The 18,234-nt window shown below is 40.4% G+C and overlaps 1 protein-coding gene and 1 pseudogene across 1 annotated transcript; one reads left to right on the plus strand and one right to left on the minus strand.

Moving 5' to 3' along the window:
• Nucleotides 1–3,321: 3,321 nt before the first annotated feature.
• Nucleotides 3,322–5,145, plus strand: DEFB127 (defensin beta 127). Its single transcript, XM_030308992.1, has 2 exons — nt 3,322–3,370; nt 4,892–5,145. Exons 1-2 carry the CDS (start codon nt 3,322–3,324, stop codon nt 5,143–5,145), a joined length of 303 nt encoding a protein of 100 aa, XP_030164852.1.
• Nucleotides 5,146–6,690: 1,545 nt separating this feature from the next.
• LOC115511191 lies at nt 6,691–17,452 on the minus strand (annotated as a pseudogene).
• Between the last annotated feature and the right edge of the window lie 782 nt (nt 17,453–18,234).

Consider the following 18,234-nt stretch of genomic DNA (forward strand, 5'->3'; position numbering starts at 1 on the left):
GGCTAAACAAGTGAGGGGTATTAATTAAGGAGGGCACTTGTTAGGATGAGCACTGGGTGTTATACGTAAGTGATGAATCACTAAATTCTATTCCTGAACTTATTATTGCACTATATGTTAACTAACTTGGATTTAAATTTTTTAAAAATTAAAAAAAAAAAAAAAAACACATCAATGATGTCTTCCAGTCCTTTTGAAAGTTGCTTGTGTTACTGCCAAGTAATCACCTTCTCAGTAACCCTCCCTCCCAAACTCTTATATACCTTCTGATAAATTCCAAAGTGCTTAGTACGTGTGGTTTTACTTTTGTTGGGAATTAACGAAGAGTTTTGCATCGGGGAGGCTGGATACGGTGCAAGTAAGACTTAGCAAATGAAGATAGAGAATTCTGAAAGCCAGTGTATCCTAAGAATGTAAACATCTGGAACCCGCAGAGATTTGAAGAATCCTAGACTTTCAAAAGCCATGCAATTGATGTAAGTCTGGGACAGTTTTATCACATCTTTCCTGTTAATCAGGAAAACCCCGTAAGATGATATCTGAATTAAACAATAAAGGTATTTTTGTTCTATTAAGGAAAAAATTATAAATGGTATACATGTTTTCAGATGTTTTCTTTAGACAGTAGTAATGCCACTGGTTATTTCCTTTCTTGTGTTTGGTTTTTATTTCCTGATTCTTGTAAATAATGCACACGCTATACAAGAAAACTATTTTTCAACGTTTATTTATTTTTGAGACAGAGAGAGACAGAGCATAAACAGGGGAGGGGCAGAGAGAGAGGGAGACACAGAATCCGAGGCAGGCTCCAGGCTCTGAGCTGGCAGCACAGAGCCCGACGCGGGGCTCGAACTCACAGACCGTGAGATCAATGACCTGAGCCGAAGTCAGACGCTTAACCGACTGAGCCACCCAGGCGCCCCAAGAAAACTATTTTTCAAATCTTTTTTTTTTTTTTTTTTCAACGTTTATTTATTTTTGGGACAGAGAGAGACAGAGCATGAACGGGGGAGGGTCAGAGAGAGAGGGAGACACAGAATCGGAAACAGGCTCCAGGCTCCGAGCCATCAGCCCAGAGCCTGACGCGGGGCTCGAACTCACGGACCGCGAGATCGTGACCTGGCTGAAGTCGGACGCTTAACCGACTGCGCCACCCAGGCGCCCCTATTTTTCAAATCTTTTTTAATTGACATAAAAAGAAAAACTTTTTAACTCTTGCAAACAAACACAACCTCCCTGGCTGACCCATTTAAATAATCAAATAATTTACTCTCCTAACTCTTCGACTCGACAGAGCATGATAGGTGAGTTATCCAGAAATATATTACACTTGGGGCGCCTGGGTGGCGCAGTCGGTTAAGCGTTCAACTTCAGCCAGGTCACGATCTCGCGGTCCGTGAGTTCGAGCCCCGCGTCAGGCTCTGGGCTGATGGCTCGGAGCCTGGAGCCTGCTTCCGATTCTGTGTCTCCCTCTCTCTCTCCCCCCCCCCCCCCCGTTCATGCTCTGTCTCTCTCTGTCCCAAAAATAAATAAATGTTGAAAAAAAAAATTTTATAAAAAAAAAAAGAAATATATTACACTCATGTCTTTTTATAAGAAGTACATTAAAAATGTACTTTTCCTAAGAAACATCATGTTCTTTATTCATCCCATCTTGCACATGGGAACATGTACTTTTTTTAGCCCTAAGGGAGTCTGGGGAAAGGAAGACTCTCTATGGAATCAATCTAGAAGATCATGTTCATAGACTCTCTGGCAGCAGGGGACAGAAAAGACACACACACGTGTGCACACACACACACGCACACGTGGCCACACACACGCGTGCATACATGCAAGCACACACACAGTATTGAAGTGGGAGTATGGAGACACCACTTTTTCTAAGATGCAGTCTTAATGTTACCTGTGGGACAAAAGAATGTGAATTTTCTAATCACGGAATTGTCAAATCAACTTATCAGCCCCACTTTGTTTATATTTCTCTCTCTAACCAGAAGAGAGTCCGTGATCTACTTCAATAGCTCTCTGGCCAATAACTAGGGCTCCTATGTTCTTCTTCTTTTAGTCCTTTAATTCCTTGGACACCACAATCCTACATTAACGCAATTAATGTTGTGTACATTTCTGAATTTACATAGACAAGTGCTGCCGGTGGCATTACACAAAAACATACGTTGATACTACCATAAATTCATGGAGATCACTCTCAATTAGTTCATCTACACTGTCCAGATGCTATCGTATCGAATGCTTACAGCCAGAGCCTGAGTGAGAGACTGTTAAGTTAAGGGATGAGCTTAGGGATGGTTCAGAGATGGCATAATCTCCAGAAGCTTATTCTGTCGATATCAGTGCCCTGGTTGGGATCTCAAATGAGTTTCCATGATTCAAAACTATTTATTGATTGATCTTACAGACGAACATGACTAAAAGCAATTCAAAGGAAAGTCTTATCTTTCAAACGAGTTATAACGCAAGAGAAATCAAAGCCTGGGTAACAAAATCATTCGTATAATTTCCAATACCTGCACTAAAGTAGCATAAAGTAGCATATCCCCCAGAAGAAGTCTCCCCCAACCTCCTCCAAGAGAGAGCCACTGAGATCCATGGAGAAAGGGAATCTTCCCAGAGAACAGAACGGAAAAAACACAAATCGAAGAATTCTCTATGTTGGCAGGAGAGAAACCCTTGCTATTGTCCATCAGGACAATGCTATATTGCTGTGTTACCTCTGTCTTTTCTCCCCCTTTCTGCTGTTTCTAGATGAAATTTTATTGTAGTCATCCTATTATTCCTCTATCATTGTATATTGCTTGTCTGTGAGTCACTAAATATATCCAGGATATTAGGATGAAAGTGGGCTGCCATTTGGACAGACTGAAGTGATAGACACAACACCCAGAGATGCTACACTTAGCTGAATGCTGCAAATGGAGAATGCTTCATTGTTTGTATTCTTTTATTCATAACTAGATGTGAGCACATGTCTACCTTGGTCTAACAGGGCAGACAGCCAAAGTACAGAAAGCACAGATTATTCTCACCAGTAGTCTACAGCCGACAGAAAGCATCAGATAAGATGGGGTAGAACATACCGTGTCTCTGAATTCCACGTGGGGGAAAAGTGGGTAACCTCAAATTTCCTGTGCCCGCCCACATGGTACGAAGTCCACAGTTCAGAAGTTTGGGAACACACTTCGTATCATGCCATCCGTTCTAGTCTGGTGCATAAGAATCCAAGTCTCTGAGGAAGGTGACATGGTGTGCAATCCACTGGACAAAGAGCTTTGGCTGCCACCTCCTGTGGCAAGCCTGGCCATGAAGCTCCTCCTGATCATTGCAATTCTGCTGTTCCAGAAGTCCACAGGTAATCCAGAGCTTTCCAGGGGCTCACCCAAATCAACAATGGGATGGAGTATTTCTAAGAACCAAGGGAATTTCATAAGTCATGGCAGGAGAAGATAGGCCCCCTTGGGAACTCACCAGAAATTCCTCAACCAGAAATTCCCTCTCCCTGATGCCTTCTACCATGGTACTGTTCTTTAAAAAAAAAAAAAGTATTGACAGAACTGAAAAGCCATAATTTCCTCTGGGACGGTGTCATTATAGAAAGGAGTGAGCCCATATCTAGGAATGCCCCTATTTATTAGGATACAGTTTTTACTCTGCCACCTAGCCATATTTTCTTCCACTCCAATATATATTTTAGTCTACAGTGTGTGGATAGTGGAAGAAGCACAAACTTTGGAGTCAGGTGTGAGAAATATGCCTTCAATATCTACTGGCTGGTCAACTTTGGATAAATGGTAAAGGCTCTCTGAGCTTCAGTTCCCTCATTGTGGAGATAATGACACCTGGATCATAGGGGCTTTATTAAATAACATTTGTAAAACATCCAGCATAAGGCTTGGCCCATACTAAGAACGTAAAAATTCATTTTCTTTCCTCTTTCAAAAGCAGATCTCTTATATTTGGCTTTTACTATAGGATTAGAAGTGGTCCGTCCCCAGCCCCTCAAACTCCTAAGAATCAAAGGAATTCTGGAATCTGGGGTTGGAGGCAGCATCTTTGTTTTCAGTCTTCATCTTCTGGCGTCTATCTCAGGGGATTATATAAGTCCAGAAGCCAAAATCTGAACATCTTAACTCTGTAGATCACTAAAAGTATTTAGGTTCACTAAAGAAAAGGCTATATATCAAGGTGAGCAAAGTCTGGGACTGAACATTGGAGAAACTCTCACTCTAGAGGTGGAAGAGGAATGAGGACTCAGAGAGGAGTAAAACAAGTTCAAGATTATTATGATGACATAGAAGTCAAAGGAAGACCTGCACTGGCAAAAATGTGCAATGCTGAGAATCGGGGAGGAGTATTACTGAGGGAAAAAAAACACCTGACTGAACAACAAGACAGTCTTTCTTGATCATGGTAGGGAGTATGAACCCAAGAACACAGTCTCACTCAGACATAAATACAGAGTAACAAATACTATTCTCTGGGCATTACAGGTGGGGCAGTGGTAGAGAAGTGGTGCCCTGCGGCACCCAAACAGTGGCAGATGTGCTGAGGTTCCCAGATGGAGTAATAGTTCCATACCCTGCAATCAAAGCTTCCGTTCCTTTATTTTCCCAACAAGAGCTGATGCTTTGGGGGGAGTCCATTGGATGTTGGATGGAAGCCCAAAACCCAGGAGGAAATAAATATGAGCGATCAGTTAGACATAAACACTGAGGTTTACCTTCTTGGAGCATCCTCCATAGGATATTATGAGTATATGCCTGCAGGTTTTCCATACACCTAATCCCTACAAACATCCTCTGTCTTCCCCATGACCAAAGTTGCCTTTTAGTCTCAAACACTGATCTTGGCCTATTGTTCTTTATATGCACAGTAACTGAACAACTTAAGAGATGCTGGGGCGAATATATACGAGGATATTGCAGGAAAATATGCAAAATAAGTGAAATACGTGAAGTACTATGTGAGAATGGGAGATACTGTTGCCTCAATATCGTGGAATTGGAAGCACGTAAAAAAATTACAAAGCCACCTCGTCCAAAGCCAAGGACATATGCAGTGACTTTCCCTCAAGATTATGATATAAACATAGAAAATTATTCAAGACCCAAGGCAAACTCTACATGAATCAAGCACAATTTTCTGTTCCTTTACTTCTCAACCTATTCTAATAAAGTAAGCTGAAGAGGTCCACATCTTCTTCCTTCTGATTCCTTGACACCCCCCCCCCAGAATGACCTTACAGTAGATTCTAATAAAGCTCATTGCCAGTTTTCTGACTTGTTTTTCTTTAATCAGAGACCGAACACTCAATACACCAAATGATGAACTGATAAGGACAACTCAGAACCTCTCCCTTAGAAAGGGGATATAACCAGCACACAAAAAAACTATAGCAAGAAACTCAAGGAAGTTGTCATGGAATTCAGGAGAGGGAAAGGTGAAGCCAAGTATTCAGGGAAAATCGCAAGTGAATTTAAGATTAAAGCGGTGCCTTATAAAATGTGTATGATTTCAATCGGTAAGTGTTAGTGAGAAGGCAATTTGCATGAACAGAACAAAATCAACAAATGGAAGGAACAGGACATTTCAGAAGAATATACATGCACTTTGTTTGGTTGATGAATAGGTTCCCAAAGACAAACTATGGGGTAATCTAATTTATTTAGTTCCTGTGCAAAAGCAGTGAGCTGTGAAGACAGAGATGAATAAAATTCCACTACTATGGAGCTCACTATATAAGGTAGAGGCAGAAATAAATACATAACTCCAAGACATAAGTTTTTAGTTATTCCTTTGTTGTTATTTTACGTGTTACCACTAGTAATGGATCCTTTTGGAGATTGGAGTCCTTTGAAGTTTGGAGGAAACGTAAAGGACTTGGGAATTGGTTTCAATTGCAGTATTGCATGAGACTTTATTGCTGTCTTGAAATACAAGATGACATAATGATAATTCATGTATACAGCCCACCTAAGTCTTAAAGATATACCTTCTGGATGTGATTCACATGAAAAATGTCCTTTCCCACTACATTTCACATTCATTTTCCAGTTTTGTTCCTTACGTCATTGCACCAAGGTAACGTCCACCACACAAATTTGTGGCATATGCTCTCTTAATCACCCTCTTATCTCCCGTTCTAGGGCTGGGGCAGGGAATACACACGAGCCCAGAGCACCTTGCAATGCCAGAAAGCCAGGAAGTGTTTTAAAACTGAGAAGGCTGGGGCATGTTAATGGGACACAGGAGTTAGGTTGAAAGAATTCTGAACAACCAAAGTTGGGATGATTTGACTAATAAAATAAATAACATAGCATTGGATTGTAATACAATGTAGAAATAAAATCCAGGAGTCCATACTGATCTGAATAAATAATTAAATAAATACCTTGGCGAGAAAAGACAGATTTTCTGTGCAGAAGAATTCCAAGTAAATTTATGTAGACACTCCCTCCTCAGGGAGGGGGAGCTTCGCCTCTCCCTTCAATATGGGCTGTGCTTAGTCACTTACCTCCTGCGAGTAGAGTATGGAAAGGAGCAAAAAGGTAATTTTACAGTGGAGAAACCTGATAAAACCATGCTTCGGATTCTATGGGGGAAATCTGTTGATAGTGTGAGCATGTGAAATGACGTCATGAGAACAGCACTTCACCTGTGTGGCCATCCTCCCTAAAAGCCACAGCCCCAGGCTAACAATGAGGAAATCGCCAGAAAAAAACCAAACTGAGTGGCATTCTGCAAAATATCTGACCAACACTCCTCAAACATGTCAAATTTGTCAAAATCAAGAAACTTCTGAGAAATTGTCACAACCAGAGGAGGCTGAGGAGACATGACAACTAAAGGTAATGTGATATCCTGATGGGCTCCTGGAACAGGAAGAGGACATTAAGCAAAAACTACCGATAAGTGTAGGGCTTAGTTAATGCTAATGCACTTAGCTGTGACAAATGCAACGTGACATATAAGATGTTAGCAGCAAGGGGAAACTGGCTAAGGAGTATACAGAAGCTCTCTGCACTATCTTTGTAATTTTTCTATAAATCTAAAACTGTTCTTTAAAAAAAAAAGGTTACTTAGATTTTAAAAGCTAAACACAAAACCAATTTGGTCATATTCTCTTTCTTCCTATTTATCTAAGATTTATTTCTTATGTTATTTCTTCCTTGAATGTTTGATAGAATCAACTGAGATTCAACTTCTTATAGGAATTTTTTTTAATTATAGGCTGTTTCTTTAAAAGCTAAAAGGACAATTGTAATGTTTTTTGTCGACTCATATTTTTGTTTTTATTGTTTCTCCCATTTTGCTATGATTTTTAAATGTATCAGCCTAAAATAATTTGTAATATCTTCCTTTTCTTTTTTTTTTTTTTTTAATTTTTTTTTCAACGTTTTTATTTATTTTTGGGACAGAGAGAGACAGAGCATGAACGGGGGAGGGGCAGAGAGAGAGGGAGACACAGAATCCGAAACAGGCTCCAGGCTCCGAGCCATCAGCCCAGAGCCTGACGCGGGGCTCGAACTCACGGACCGCGAGATCGTGACCTGGCTGAAGTCGGACGCTTAACCGACTGCGCCACCCAGGCGCCCCTTCCTTTTCTTTTTAATGCTTATTAAGATATGTAGTGATGTCTCCTTTTTCATTTCTGACATTGTTTATTTTTTCTTGGTAAGTCTCACTATTTGCTTATTAATTTGATTAGTCTTTACAAAAACTAAATTTTATTTGTTAATTTTTGATCCAGCTTCCATTTCTTTAGTATCTTTATTAATGTTTTTATTTCCACTTGTTTTTCAACCAACTTCCAGTGCCATAAAATTCACTGTTTTAGGTGTATTTCTACTTTCTTGGTTTTAATATGTTTTTCTTTTTCTAACTCTGTTAGGTGATGTTTATCTCTCTTATTTACAGCCTTTCTTTGTTTCAAATATGAGCATTTTAAAGCTACAAATTTCCTTCTATACACAGCTTTAGAAGTGTCCTACAAATTTTTGGCATATAGTACATTCATTCTTCCATTATGAAACTTCTTACTTTTCTTAGATGAGTACATAAATAGAACCTTGATTATATGAAGACAATGAGGACACATGGTGACCATGCAATTTTCTCCATTAATTATTATTACGTGTATAGTAACATTACTTTGATGATATATAAACCAAAGTCAAACAACACAACTTGAAAACAAACAAAAAAATCATACACAGAAATGTTAACACACTTGTCCGTCATACAGTTTGTTCTCAATATGATCCTCTGTCTTGCCATGAGATTTTGTATGGCTTAAAAACTGACATTTGCTTTTCATTTATATCCACCTTTTTTATGATTCTTCTAGTCCTGGCTTTCCTAGATGAGTAAATTTTTTAAAAAATGTTTTAGGGTGGCTCAGTCAGTTGAGCGTCCTACTTTGGCTTAGGTCATGATCTTGCAGTCTGTGAGTTCGAGCCCCACGTGGGGCTCTGGGCTGACAGCTCAGAGCCTGGAGCCTACTTTAGATTTGGTGTCTTCCTCTCTCTCTGCCCCTTCCCCACTCATGCTGTCTCTGTCAAAAATAAATAAAACATTAAAAAAAATTTTTTTTAATTTTAGTTATCACCATCATTTACTAATTTATCTTTAAATGTCACCAAAAGTGACATTATATGTCACTTTTGATTCCAAAAGTGAAATTTTACCTTCAAGAAATATGTACATATGACATAGCAGGGAAAAACAGGATGAATTTTTTTAACTGAATTCATTCAAATTACTTAAAATCTCATTGCATTATTCCAATTTTTCTCATTTTATCACAGACTGGCTCAAACTATATTATGAACTACATTGGGACCAATCAATCCACCTAAGAATTCAATTCTCTAGGAGCGCCTGGGTGGCTCAGTCAGTTGGGTGTCTCACTTAGCTCAGGTCATGATCTCATGACTCGTGAGTCTGAATCACATCAGGCTCTGTGCTGACAACTCAGAGCCCACTTCGGATCCTCTGTTCCCTTTTCTCTCTGCCCTTCCCCCATTCATGTGCTCGCTCTCAAAAATTAATATACAAACAGCCAAACAAAAAGAATTCAATTATTTAGTTCTTATATTCTTAGAATTAAAATTTTATATAATTACTGACACTCGGGGGGCAGTAGTCTTCTGGGATGTATCCATTCTATCATGTTTTATCTTCTACAATCAATCTCTGAATCTAAATGTCTTTTCAGTTATTTTTTGGTCCATAGTTAGTTGTGGAAGGTATTTGCTTAGTGTCTCCTCTATCTTAATAAAGAATGTGTTTTGCATTCCTAATGGTTAGTGGTTTTGTCGTTTTTTATCTACTTGTGACACGTGGACTCATGGTCTTTTCTTGACCTCTGATAAATAGTGATCCCCAATGCCCCATTTAAAGACCGTAATGTCAACATATACTCAACACTTTTGGAAATTTCTATTCATATTCATATTGCTATGATGTCAATACTCCCCTAATTATTTGATATCCAAAATACGTAAGGAAATCATACAACTCAAAAGCAGAAACTCAAACAACCCAATATCAAAGTGTGCAAAATACCTGGATGCACATTTTTTCCAAAGAAGACATACAAATGGCCAACATGTACAAGAAAAAGTGCTAAACATCACGAGTCATCAGGGAAACACAAAACAAAACCATAATGAGGTATCATTTCACACCTTTTAGAACAGCCATCATCAGAAAGATAAGAGATATCAAGGGCTGGTAAGGATATGGAGAAAAGGAAACCCTCGTGTGACAGCTGGTGGAGAGGCAAATTGGCATAGCCACTGTGGAAAACAGTGTGGAAGGGTTTCCGGAAGGTTCCTCAAAACCTTCTGGAAGGTTCCTCAAAAAAACTAAAAATAGGGACAGATGGTAGCTACACTTGTGGTGAACATGGTATAATGTATAAATTTGTCAAATCATTCAGTGGTACACCTGAAAGTAATGTAACATCGTGTGTCAACTATACTCAAAAACAAAAAAACAAAAAAACAAAAACCTAGTTGAATAAACCTACCTAAAAAAATAATAATATAAAGTTGAAATTGAAAAAGAACTACCATGTGATCTAGCAATCCTACTTCTGGTTATATATCCAACGGAAATTTTAAAACTATTTTTTTTTCAACGTTTATTTTTGGGACAGAGAGAGACAGAGCATGAACGGGGGAGGGGCAGAGAGAGAGGGAGACACAGAATCGGAAACAGGCTCCAGGCTCTGAGCCATCAGCCCAGAGCCTGACGCGGGGCTCGAACTCACGGACCGTGAGATCGTGACCTGGCTGAAGTCGGACGCTTAACCGACTGCGCCACCCAGGCGCCCCTAAAACTATTTTTTTTAAGTAGGCTCCACTCCCAGTGCAGAGCCCAACGTGGGGCTTGAACTCATGACCCTGAGATTAAGACCTGAGCTGAAATCATCACTTAACCGACTGAGCCACCCAAGTGCCTCTAAAACTATTTTAAAGAGATGTCCGCACTCCCATGTTCATTGCAATATTATTTACAATGGCCAAGACATGGAAACAACCTAAATATTTGTCAATGGATAAATGAATAAAGAAAATGCGACATAGATACACACACACACACACACACACACACACACACACACACCGGAATACTATTCGGCTTTAAAAAATAAGGAAATCCTGCCATTTGCAACACAGATAGGCCTCAAGGGCTTTATGCCAAGTGAAATAATTCAGACAGAAAAAGACAAATACCAAGTGATCTCATTTATACGTAAAACCTGAAAAAAGTCAAACTCACAGGAACAGAGAGTAGAATTGTAGTTGCAAGAGCTGGGGTGGAGGAAATGGGAAGACGTTGGTCAAAGGGTACAAACTTTCAGTGATAAGATGACTAAGCTCTGGGGATGTAATGTACAGCATGGTGACTACAGTTAATAATACAATGTTGCATACTTGAACATTGCTAAGCCAGTAGATCATGAATGTTCTCACCACACAAAAACAGAATAATTATTATGTGAGGTGATAACTAACCTTATTGTGGTAGTCACTTTGTAATATATATACATGTTTCAGATCACCACATTGTACACCTCAAACTTATACAATGTCACCTGTCAATTCTATCTCAATAATGCCGGGTGGTGGGGGGGGGGGGGGGAGGGAATTGGGCAGTAGGAGGTCCCTGAAGAGCGTCTCAAAGAATCCCTCAGGTACCCCATGAACAAGCTAGGATTTGAACACCTGCCACACAAAACACATCAGTTACCTCACAGAGCACGAGCATGTTGCAGTGCTGGCCCAGTCGCATAAAAAGGGATTTACACTTTCCTTCTCTCCTCCCCAGAGACAGTAACCCATGGAAGATGGAGTAGAAAAGGGTAGGGGGGAGTCCTTGGCATAGCTGATACCGAGAGTGGATCACTTTTTATTGCCACGCAATAAAATACAACATACAACAAAATCTGCCTGTAATAATCACGTAAAAATTAGCAATAATTTTCATTAATTTATTTTCTTTTATGTTGAGGGAGAGCGAGCAAGCACATGAGTGCACAAGTGGGAGAGGGGCAGAGGGGGAGGGAGAGAGAGAATCTTAAGCAGGCTTCGAGCCCAGCACAGAGCATGATGCCAGGCTCAATCTCATGACTGTGAGATCATGACCTGAGCCAAAGTCAAGAGTTGGACACTTAACCGACTGAGCCACCCAGGCATCTCTATTTTTTTTATTTTAAAATAAGACCTTGGGGCACGTGGGTGGCTCAGTCGGTTAAGCATCTGACTTCAGCTCAGGTCATGATCTCATGGTTCATGGGTTCGAGCCCCATGTCGGGCTCTGTGCTGACAGCTCAGAGCCTGGAGCATGCTCGGGTTCTGTGTCTCTCTCTCTCTCTCTCTGCCCCTCCCCCCCTTTCAAAAATAAAAACATTAAAAACATTTTTAAATAAATAACTAAAACCTAAAAGAAGAATAAATTTCAATCTTAAATATACAATTCAAATCCATAAAAATATTTCATATATGAATTAAAATTGGTACTAACCATACAAAAATATTACAACTTGCATTCTCTTTCACTGTTTGGATAAACACAAAAGTGATCACACAGAATGACAGAACTGAAGTAACTAACACTAGTGCTATTTCTTTGTATCTTTACAATCACTCCAGGATCATTGTTAAGTTCAAATCCACTATTTACACACGGAAATAGATAGTACTTGAGGGTTTGGAAACATCAATGGGACCTGAAGCAAGCGGAATCATTATGAACTGATTCCTCAAACAAATGCGTGTATCAGAATCCATGTATACCAATGCAGACTGTAAAACTTGGAGTTCTCCAAGTTCTAGAGTTCTCCCTGTAGAATATAATGTTTATTAAATCATAAATAATTTTAAAATGTGCCAATTTGGTGCTTACATATCACTGCGAAAACATATACATTATTTAGAGAACAGTCTTGAAGATTGACATTACCAGACATCAACATTTACTATAGAGCTACAGTAATCAAGATGGTGTGGCATTGTTGAAAAAGACAAGCAGATCACTAGAACAGAATAGAGAGCCCAGAAATAGACCCACATACTTACAGTCAACAGATCTTTGCCAAAGGAGGGAAAGCAATTCAATGGAGAAAAGATAGTTTCTTCAACAAATGGTGCTTAAACAACTAGACATCCACATGCAAAGAAAGAAAAGTGAAAAAACAGGGCTCATGGGCAGACTGCAGGACAAAGGATGATGTTGGAGATGTGGGCAAAGGAGACCAACGGACTAATAGGGCAGGGGCTAGTAGACCATTTTCATCTTTAACTGAAGAGGAATAGGAAGCGAAGCCACTAAGAATTTTAAGCAGGAAAAAAAATAATAAAGTCACCAATGGAAAGATTAAAAAAAAATTTTTTTAAGCAGGGAATAACGTGGTCAAGTCTGCACTTTTTAAATTCCTCTGTATTGAGTGAATAAAATGCATTGAAACTGGGAGAAAATAGGGAGAGAACAGATACAACGTATCACAATGGGCTAGGAGACAGCTGGCTTGGACCAAAGTCAAGATAGTGAAGATGGAACACGGTGGGTAGATTTGAGAGGTATTTAGTAGCTATGATTTATAGTAGTTGATTATTCATTGGAGGTGGTGGGAGTGAGGATGACTCCCTGGTTTCAGCCCACAGTGACATGAGAAACTGGGTGGTGGTGACGTCATTCCCTGAAGGATAGTATATGTCCTTGTGTTGTGTCATTATCGCAACATCAGCTGCTGATGTAAGTCCCTTAAATGAACTCTGGAAGCCATGGATTGAGCCAGTAGTACAGTTTTAACAGTTATGGCAGAGTTGACAAATGAAGCTCAGTGAGATCCTGACAATACACCAAACTGACAGCAGCATCCGACATTGGATATGCGTAGTAAGTCTGTTGAAATAGTAAATAAATCTTCTTTAGTTTTAGCTACTATAGAGGGTGCTGATTCTGCTTCCTTCCATACAGTCGCCCAAGTCACCTACCGTCCACTGACCTTGCTACAATTTCATGCCCCAATTCACTCTCTGCCTCACCTAGCCCACTCTTAGAGGGAAAGGTGACTGTGTCTTCTGTGCCTGGGAATGTGGTGTGATCACATTGAGGTGGCTCTGAAGCTGAGACATTGCCCTGAGAAATATGGAATTTTTTCCTTGAACTGTAACCCAAGAGCGGTGTCTCTCGTTTCCTCAAAAATGAAGCACTGTAGGTTGTAGTGCAGTGTCTCCTCACAACACGCCTGTTCCCTTTCTAGTGATCTCTAAGGCTAGGCCAATTACTCTGATTCTGTCCCTGAAAATCTACTCTAGCTCCAGCCACATTAAAGGAAGAATTCTTTATTCTTGCTCCTGAATTCTTATTTCAAAACTAGTGTCATGGACAACTGTCAGGGTATTGGCTTCTAAACACTTCTTCAACACAATTCTTATTTTGGTTGTAGGAATGAGTCTGTACAATCCAAAGTTGTTAAAAACAAACAAACAAAAAAACCAAAGTTGCTCCTAGGGTGCAGACATGTGACCTAGACTATTGTCAATAATGGTGCTATGAACACAAGTCTTTATGTGGAAGTATGTTTTCATTTCTCAGCATATATAACTAGAAGTGCAATTGTCAGATCGTTTATTTATTTATTTTTATTTTATTTTTTTTTTCAACGTTTATTTATTTTTGGGACAGAGAGAGACAGAGCATGAACGGAGGAGGGGCAGAGAGAGAGGGAGACACAGAATCGGAAACAGGCTCCAGGCTCTGAGCCATCAGCCCAGAGCCTGACGCGGGGCTCGAACTCACAGACCGCGAGATCGTGACCTGGCTGAAGTCGGACGCTTAACCGACTGCGCCACCCAGGCGCCCCAGATCTTTTAAATCTATGTATAACATTTGAAGAACCACCAGATTGTTTTTCCAATATGGCTGCACCATTTTATATCCCCACCAGCAGGGTATGAGGGTTCCAAGTCCTCTACATCCACACTGAGACTTGTAGGGGCACCTGGGTGGTTCAGTTGGTTAAGCATCCAACTTTGGCTCAGGTCATGATCTCACGGTTCATGAGTTTGAGCCCCACATCAGGCTCTGTGCTGATAGCTCAGAGGCTGGAGCCTGCTTCCGATTCTGTGTCTCCTTCCCTCTCTGCCCCTCCCCTGCTCACACTCTGTCTCTGTCTCTCTCAAAAGTAAACAAACATTAAAAACATTAAAAAAAAACTTGTTATCTGCCTTTCGGATTATGGCAATCCCAGTGAGAGTGAAATGGCATGTCATTATGATTTTGACTTGCATTTACCTGATGGCTAGTGATGTTGCGTATTTTTTTTCATGCATTTACTGGTCATTTGTGTATCTTCTTTGGAGAAATATCTATCAGATCTTTTGTCCATTTTTTTCTTTTTATATTGTATATATATTTTATTAGTTTGTACTAACACATTCTCATTGCTTATAAAAGCAATTTAGTGGAAGAATCTTTCTTTTGATACTTAAATCATCTAAAATAACACAAACAGAGGGGTGCCTGGGTGGCTCAGTCGGTTGAGCGTCCAACTTCACCTCAGGTCATGATCTCACAGCTCGTGGGTTTGAGCCCCGCGTCGGGCTCTGTGCTGACAGCTCGGAGCCTGGAGCCTGCTTCGGATACTGTGTCTCCCTCTCTCTGCCCCTAACCCACTCGCATTCTGTCTCTGTCTCTCTCAAAAATAAATAAACATTAAAAAAAATGTTTTAAATAACACAAACAGAATGATACTTTTTTTTTTTTAAATCGTCATTTGGATAACAAAGAAGACACATTAAACAACAAAAAAGTTTTCCTTTCTGACAGGTGACATTGAAGGGGACGTAATTCAGTTTTCTTCTTTTTTTTTTAATGTTTATTTATCTTTTTGAGAGGGAGAGAGAGAGAGAGAATGAGCAGGGGAGGGGGCAGAGAGAGAAGGGGACAGAGGATCCGAAGTGGGCTCTGTGCTGACAGCCCAAGGTGGGGCTTGAACTCTCAAACTATGAGATCATGACCTGAGCCAAAGTCAGAGGCTTAACCAACTGAGCCATGCAAGTGCCCCTCAGTTTTCTTTCTAAAAGCCTCCAAAGACAAAAGCAGCTTAAAATCTCTAATTAAAATGACTTAAAAACTTGTTTCCTGTACTTGCTGGTCGCCAGCGACCATTGTTTTGTTTTCTGTTGTTTCCATGCAGGTTCTTCTTTGTTTCTGCTCTTGCTCTTTTTCCTCGGCCAGCTGCGCCATTTTTATCACGTTCGTAATCACTATCACGTTTCGTTTTCTCGCCCTGAAACTGAACTTTTCTTTGCCCATTCCAGACAGCTTTATTTCCCTTTCTTTGTCCTTTAAAGCTGAGACCTTTAGACTTCCACTTATTTAGGGATTCTTATTGATTTATGACTTTTCTCTCTCTCTTTTTTTTAATGTTTATTTACTCTTGAGAGAGACAGAGCATGAGTGCGGGAGGGGCAGAGGGAGAGGGAGACACAGAATCCGAAGCAGGCTCCAGGCTCCGAACTGTCAGCACAGAGCCCGACACGGGGCTCGAACTCACAAACCGTGAGATCGTGACCTGAGCCAAAGTCAGATGCTCAATTGACTGAGCCACCCAGGCATCCCAGATTTATGACTTTTTTCAATGCTTCTGGTTCCATGTCATTCTTTTAGTACTTCCCAGGTCACTTCTCTGCTCCTTTATTATAAGTTACCATCCTTTGCATCATTGGCTTTATCCAATGTCTCCTTAGCTCCTTCATTAAATAGAATTATTCCCTCTTTTGCTCCTCTGACAAAGTCTATCCATTTTATTTCACCATGATTTAAGAAAAAGATATGCAAGGGGCGCCTGGGTGGCTCAGTCGGTTCAACGTCCGACTTCAGCTCAGGTCATGATCTCACGGTCCATGGGTTCAAACCCCACGTCAGGCTCTGTGCTGACAGCTCAGAGCCTGGAGCCTGCTTCCGATTCTGTGTCTCCCTCTCTCTCTGCCCCTCCCCCGTTCATGCTCTGTCTCTCTCTCTGTGTCTCAAAAATAAATAAAACATTTAAAAAAAATTTTTTTTAAAGATATGCAAATCTTCTCTATGGTCTGTTCATCTAAGCTCCTCCGAAATTTCATCAAGCATCCAATCTTTTCTGCTAGAGATTTCATTCCAGCACTTTCTGCTAACTTTTGTTTTTCTTCTTTCTCTTGTTTGGGATATAATTTAGCCTCTTCATTTTGCCTTCTTTCTTCTTCTTTTTCCTTTTCTTTCTCCTCCTCCTCCTCCTCACCATCCTTCTCCTTCTCCCTACCCTCCTCCTTCACTCCCTCTGCCTTCTTTTTCTCTTTCTTCTCTCTTCTTCTGCTTCTCCTTCCAAAGTAGTCTTCCTTGAAAAGTATTATCAGGTCCCTGTCTTTGTTCTTCTGTCCAGGAGTCTCAACAAACTTCTTAGATTCAACAGTATCAAACACAGCATATATTGATCCCTTAAATACTTGGTGCAATGTTCTTTTCATCTGAATATTTAGTATTTGGCCTTTATCTCTGATCACCCTTGTATGTCATCAAGAGTTGCATCAGTTGGGAAGTTTTTAATATAAACAGATCTTTTTTGGTGTCATTTTTATGCTCATCAGTCACTTCAAGATGAGGTTTGCTTGGAGATCTTCTGATTTTAGTTTTAGCTTCACTTATTTCCATGAGTCCTGCCCTTGGTTTGCTCAATGCTTCTATAATGGTTAGATGGTTAGATGAATTTTATCATTATCTTTAAAGGTAACCAACCCTTATTCAGTTTGATCCATGCCTTTAAGATTTTATCTTCAAGTGGAAAACTGAAGTCACCAAAATCTTACTCAATTTGATGGCAGATTTTGGCCTCCAGAGCAGCCTTCCCCCCCCCCCCACCCCCTATTATCACCATTTCACCCATTCTGGCTGTCTTTAAGGTCCCATTCCACAGACCTGTGGTCACTAACAGTGACAACACACAGCTATGTATCCACTTCCCAGCACTACCAGTTGCCCTAAGGCACATAAAGATGGGGGCCATTTTCTGTATGCTTTTTAATCGGGTTGTCTTTTTTTTATTGAGATGCAATAGGTCTTTATATATTCTAGATACAATTCCGTATCAGATACATGATTTGCAAAAATTTTCTCCCATTCTGTGGACTACCTTTACATTTTCACCATGATGTCCTTTGAAGCCCCCACGGTTTCTAATTTGAGTAATGCCCAGTATTCACTGTACATTAGCTTTTTAAAATAAAGATTGGCTTTGTGCAAACTTTGGGGGATATTCTGTGTGTCTGTGTAAGTCATTAATTGCATATCACTTAACATATGCTTTTTGGGGGCACCTGGATGGCTCAGCCAGTTAAGCATCTGGCTCAATTTAGCTCAGGTCATGATCTTACAGTTCATGGGTTCGAGCCCCACATCAGGCTTTGCACTGATAGCATTCGAAGCCTGCTTGGAATTCTCTCTCTCCTCTCTGCCCCTTCCCCCACTTGCATGTGCATTTTCTCTCTCTCTCTCTCTCTCTCTCTCTCAAAATAAAGAAATAAACTTTAAAAAAATAAATAGGGGCGACTGGGTGGCTCAGTGGGTCAAGTGTCCGACTTTGGCTCAGGTCACAATCTCACGGTTCGTGGGTTCGAGCCCTGCGTCGGGCTCTGTGCTGACAGCTCAGCCTGGAGCCTGCTTTGGACT

This window comes from Lynx canadensis, chromosome A3, assembly GCF_007474595.2.
Source record: "Lynx canadensis isolate LIC74 chromosome A3, mLynCan4.pri.v2, whole genome shotgun sequence".
NCBI classification, from domain to species: domain Eukaryota; kingdom Metazoa; phylum Chordata; class Mammalia; order Carnivora; family Felidae; genus Lynx; species Lynx canadensis.

Excerpts from the sequence above, each read along its gene's own strand:
- DEFB127 (XM_030308992.1), top strand. The coding sequence starts at position 3,322 with ATGAAGCTCCTCCTGATCATTGCAATTCTGCTGTTCCAGAAGTCCACA. Across the intron at positions 3,371-4,891 it reads GCTGTTCCAGAAGTCCACAG|TAACTGAACAACTTAAGAGA; the intron begins GTAATCCAGAGC and ends TTATATGCACAG.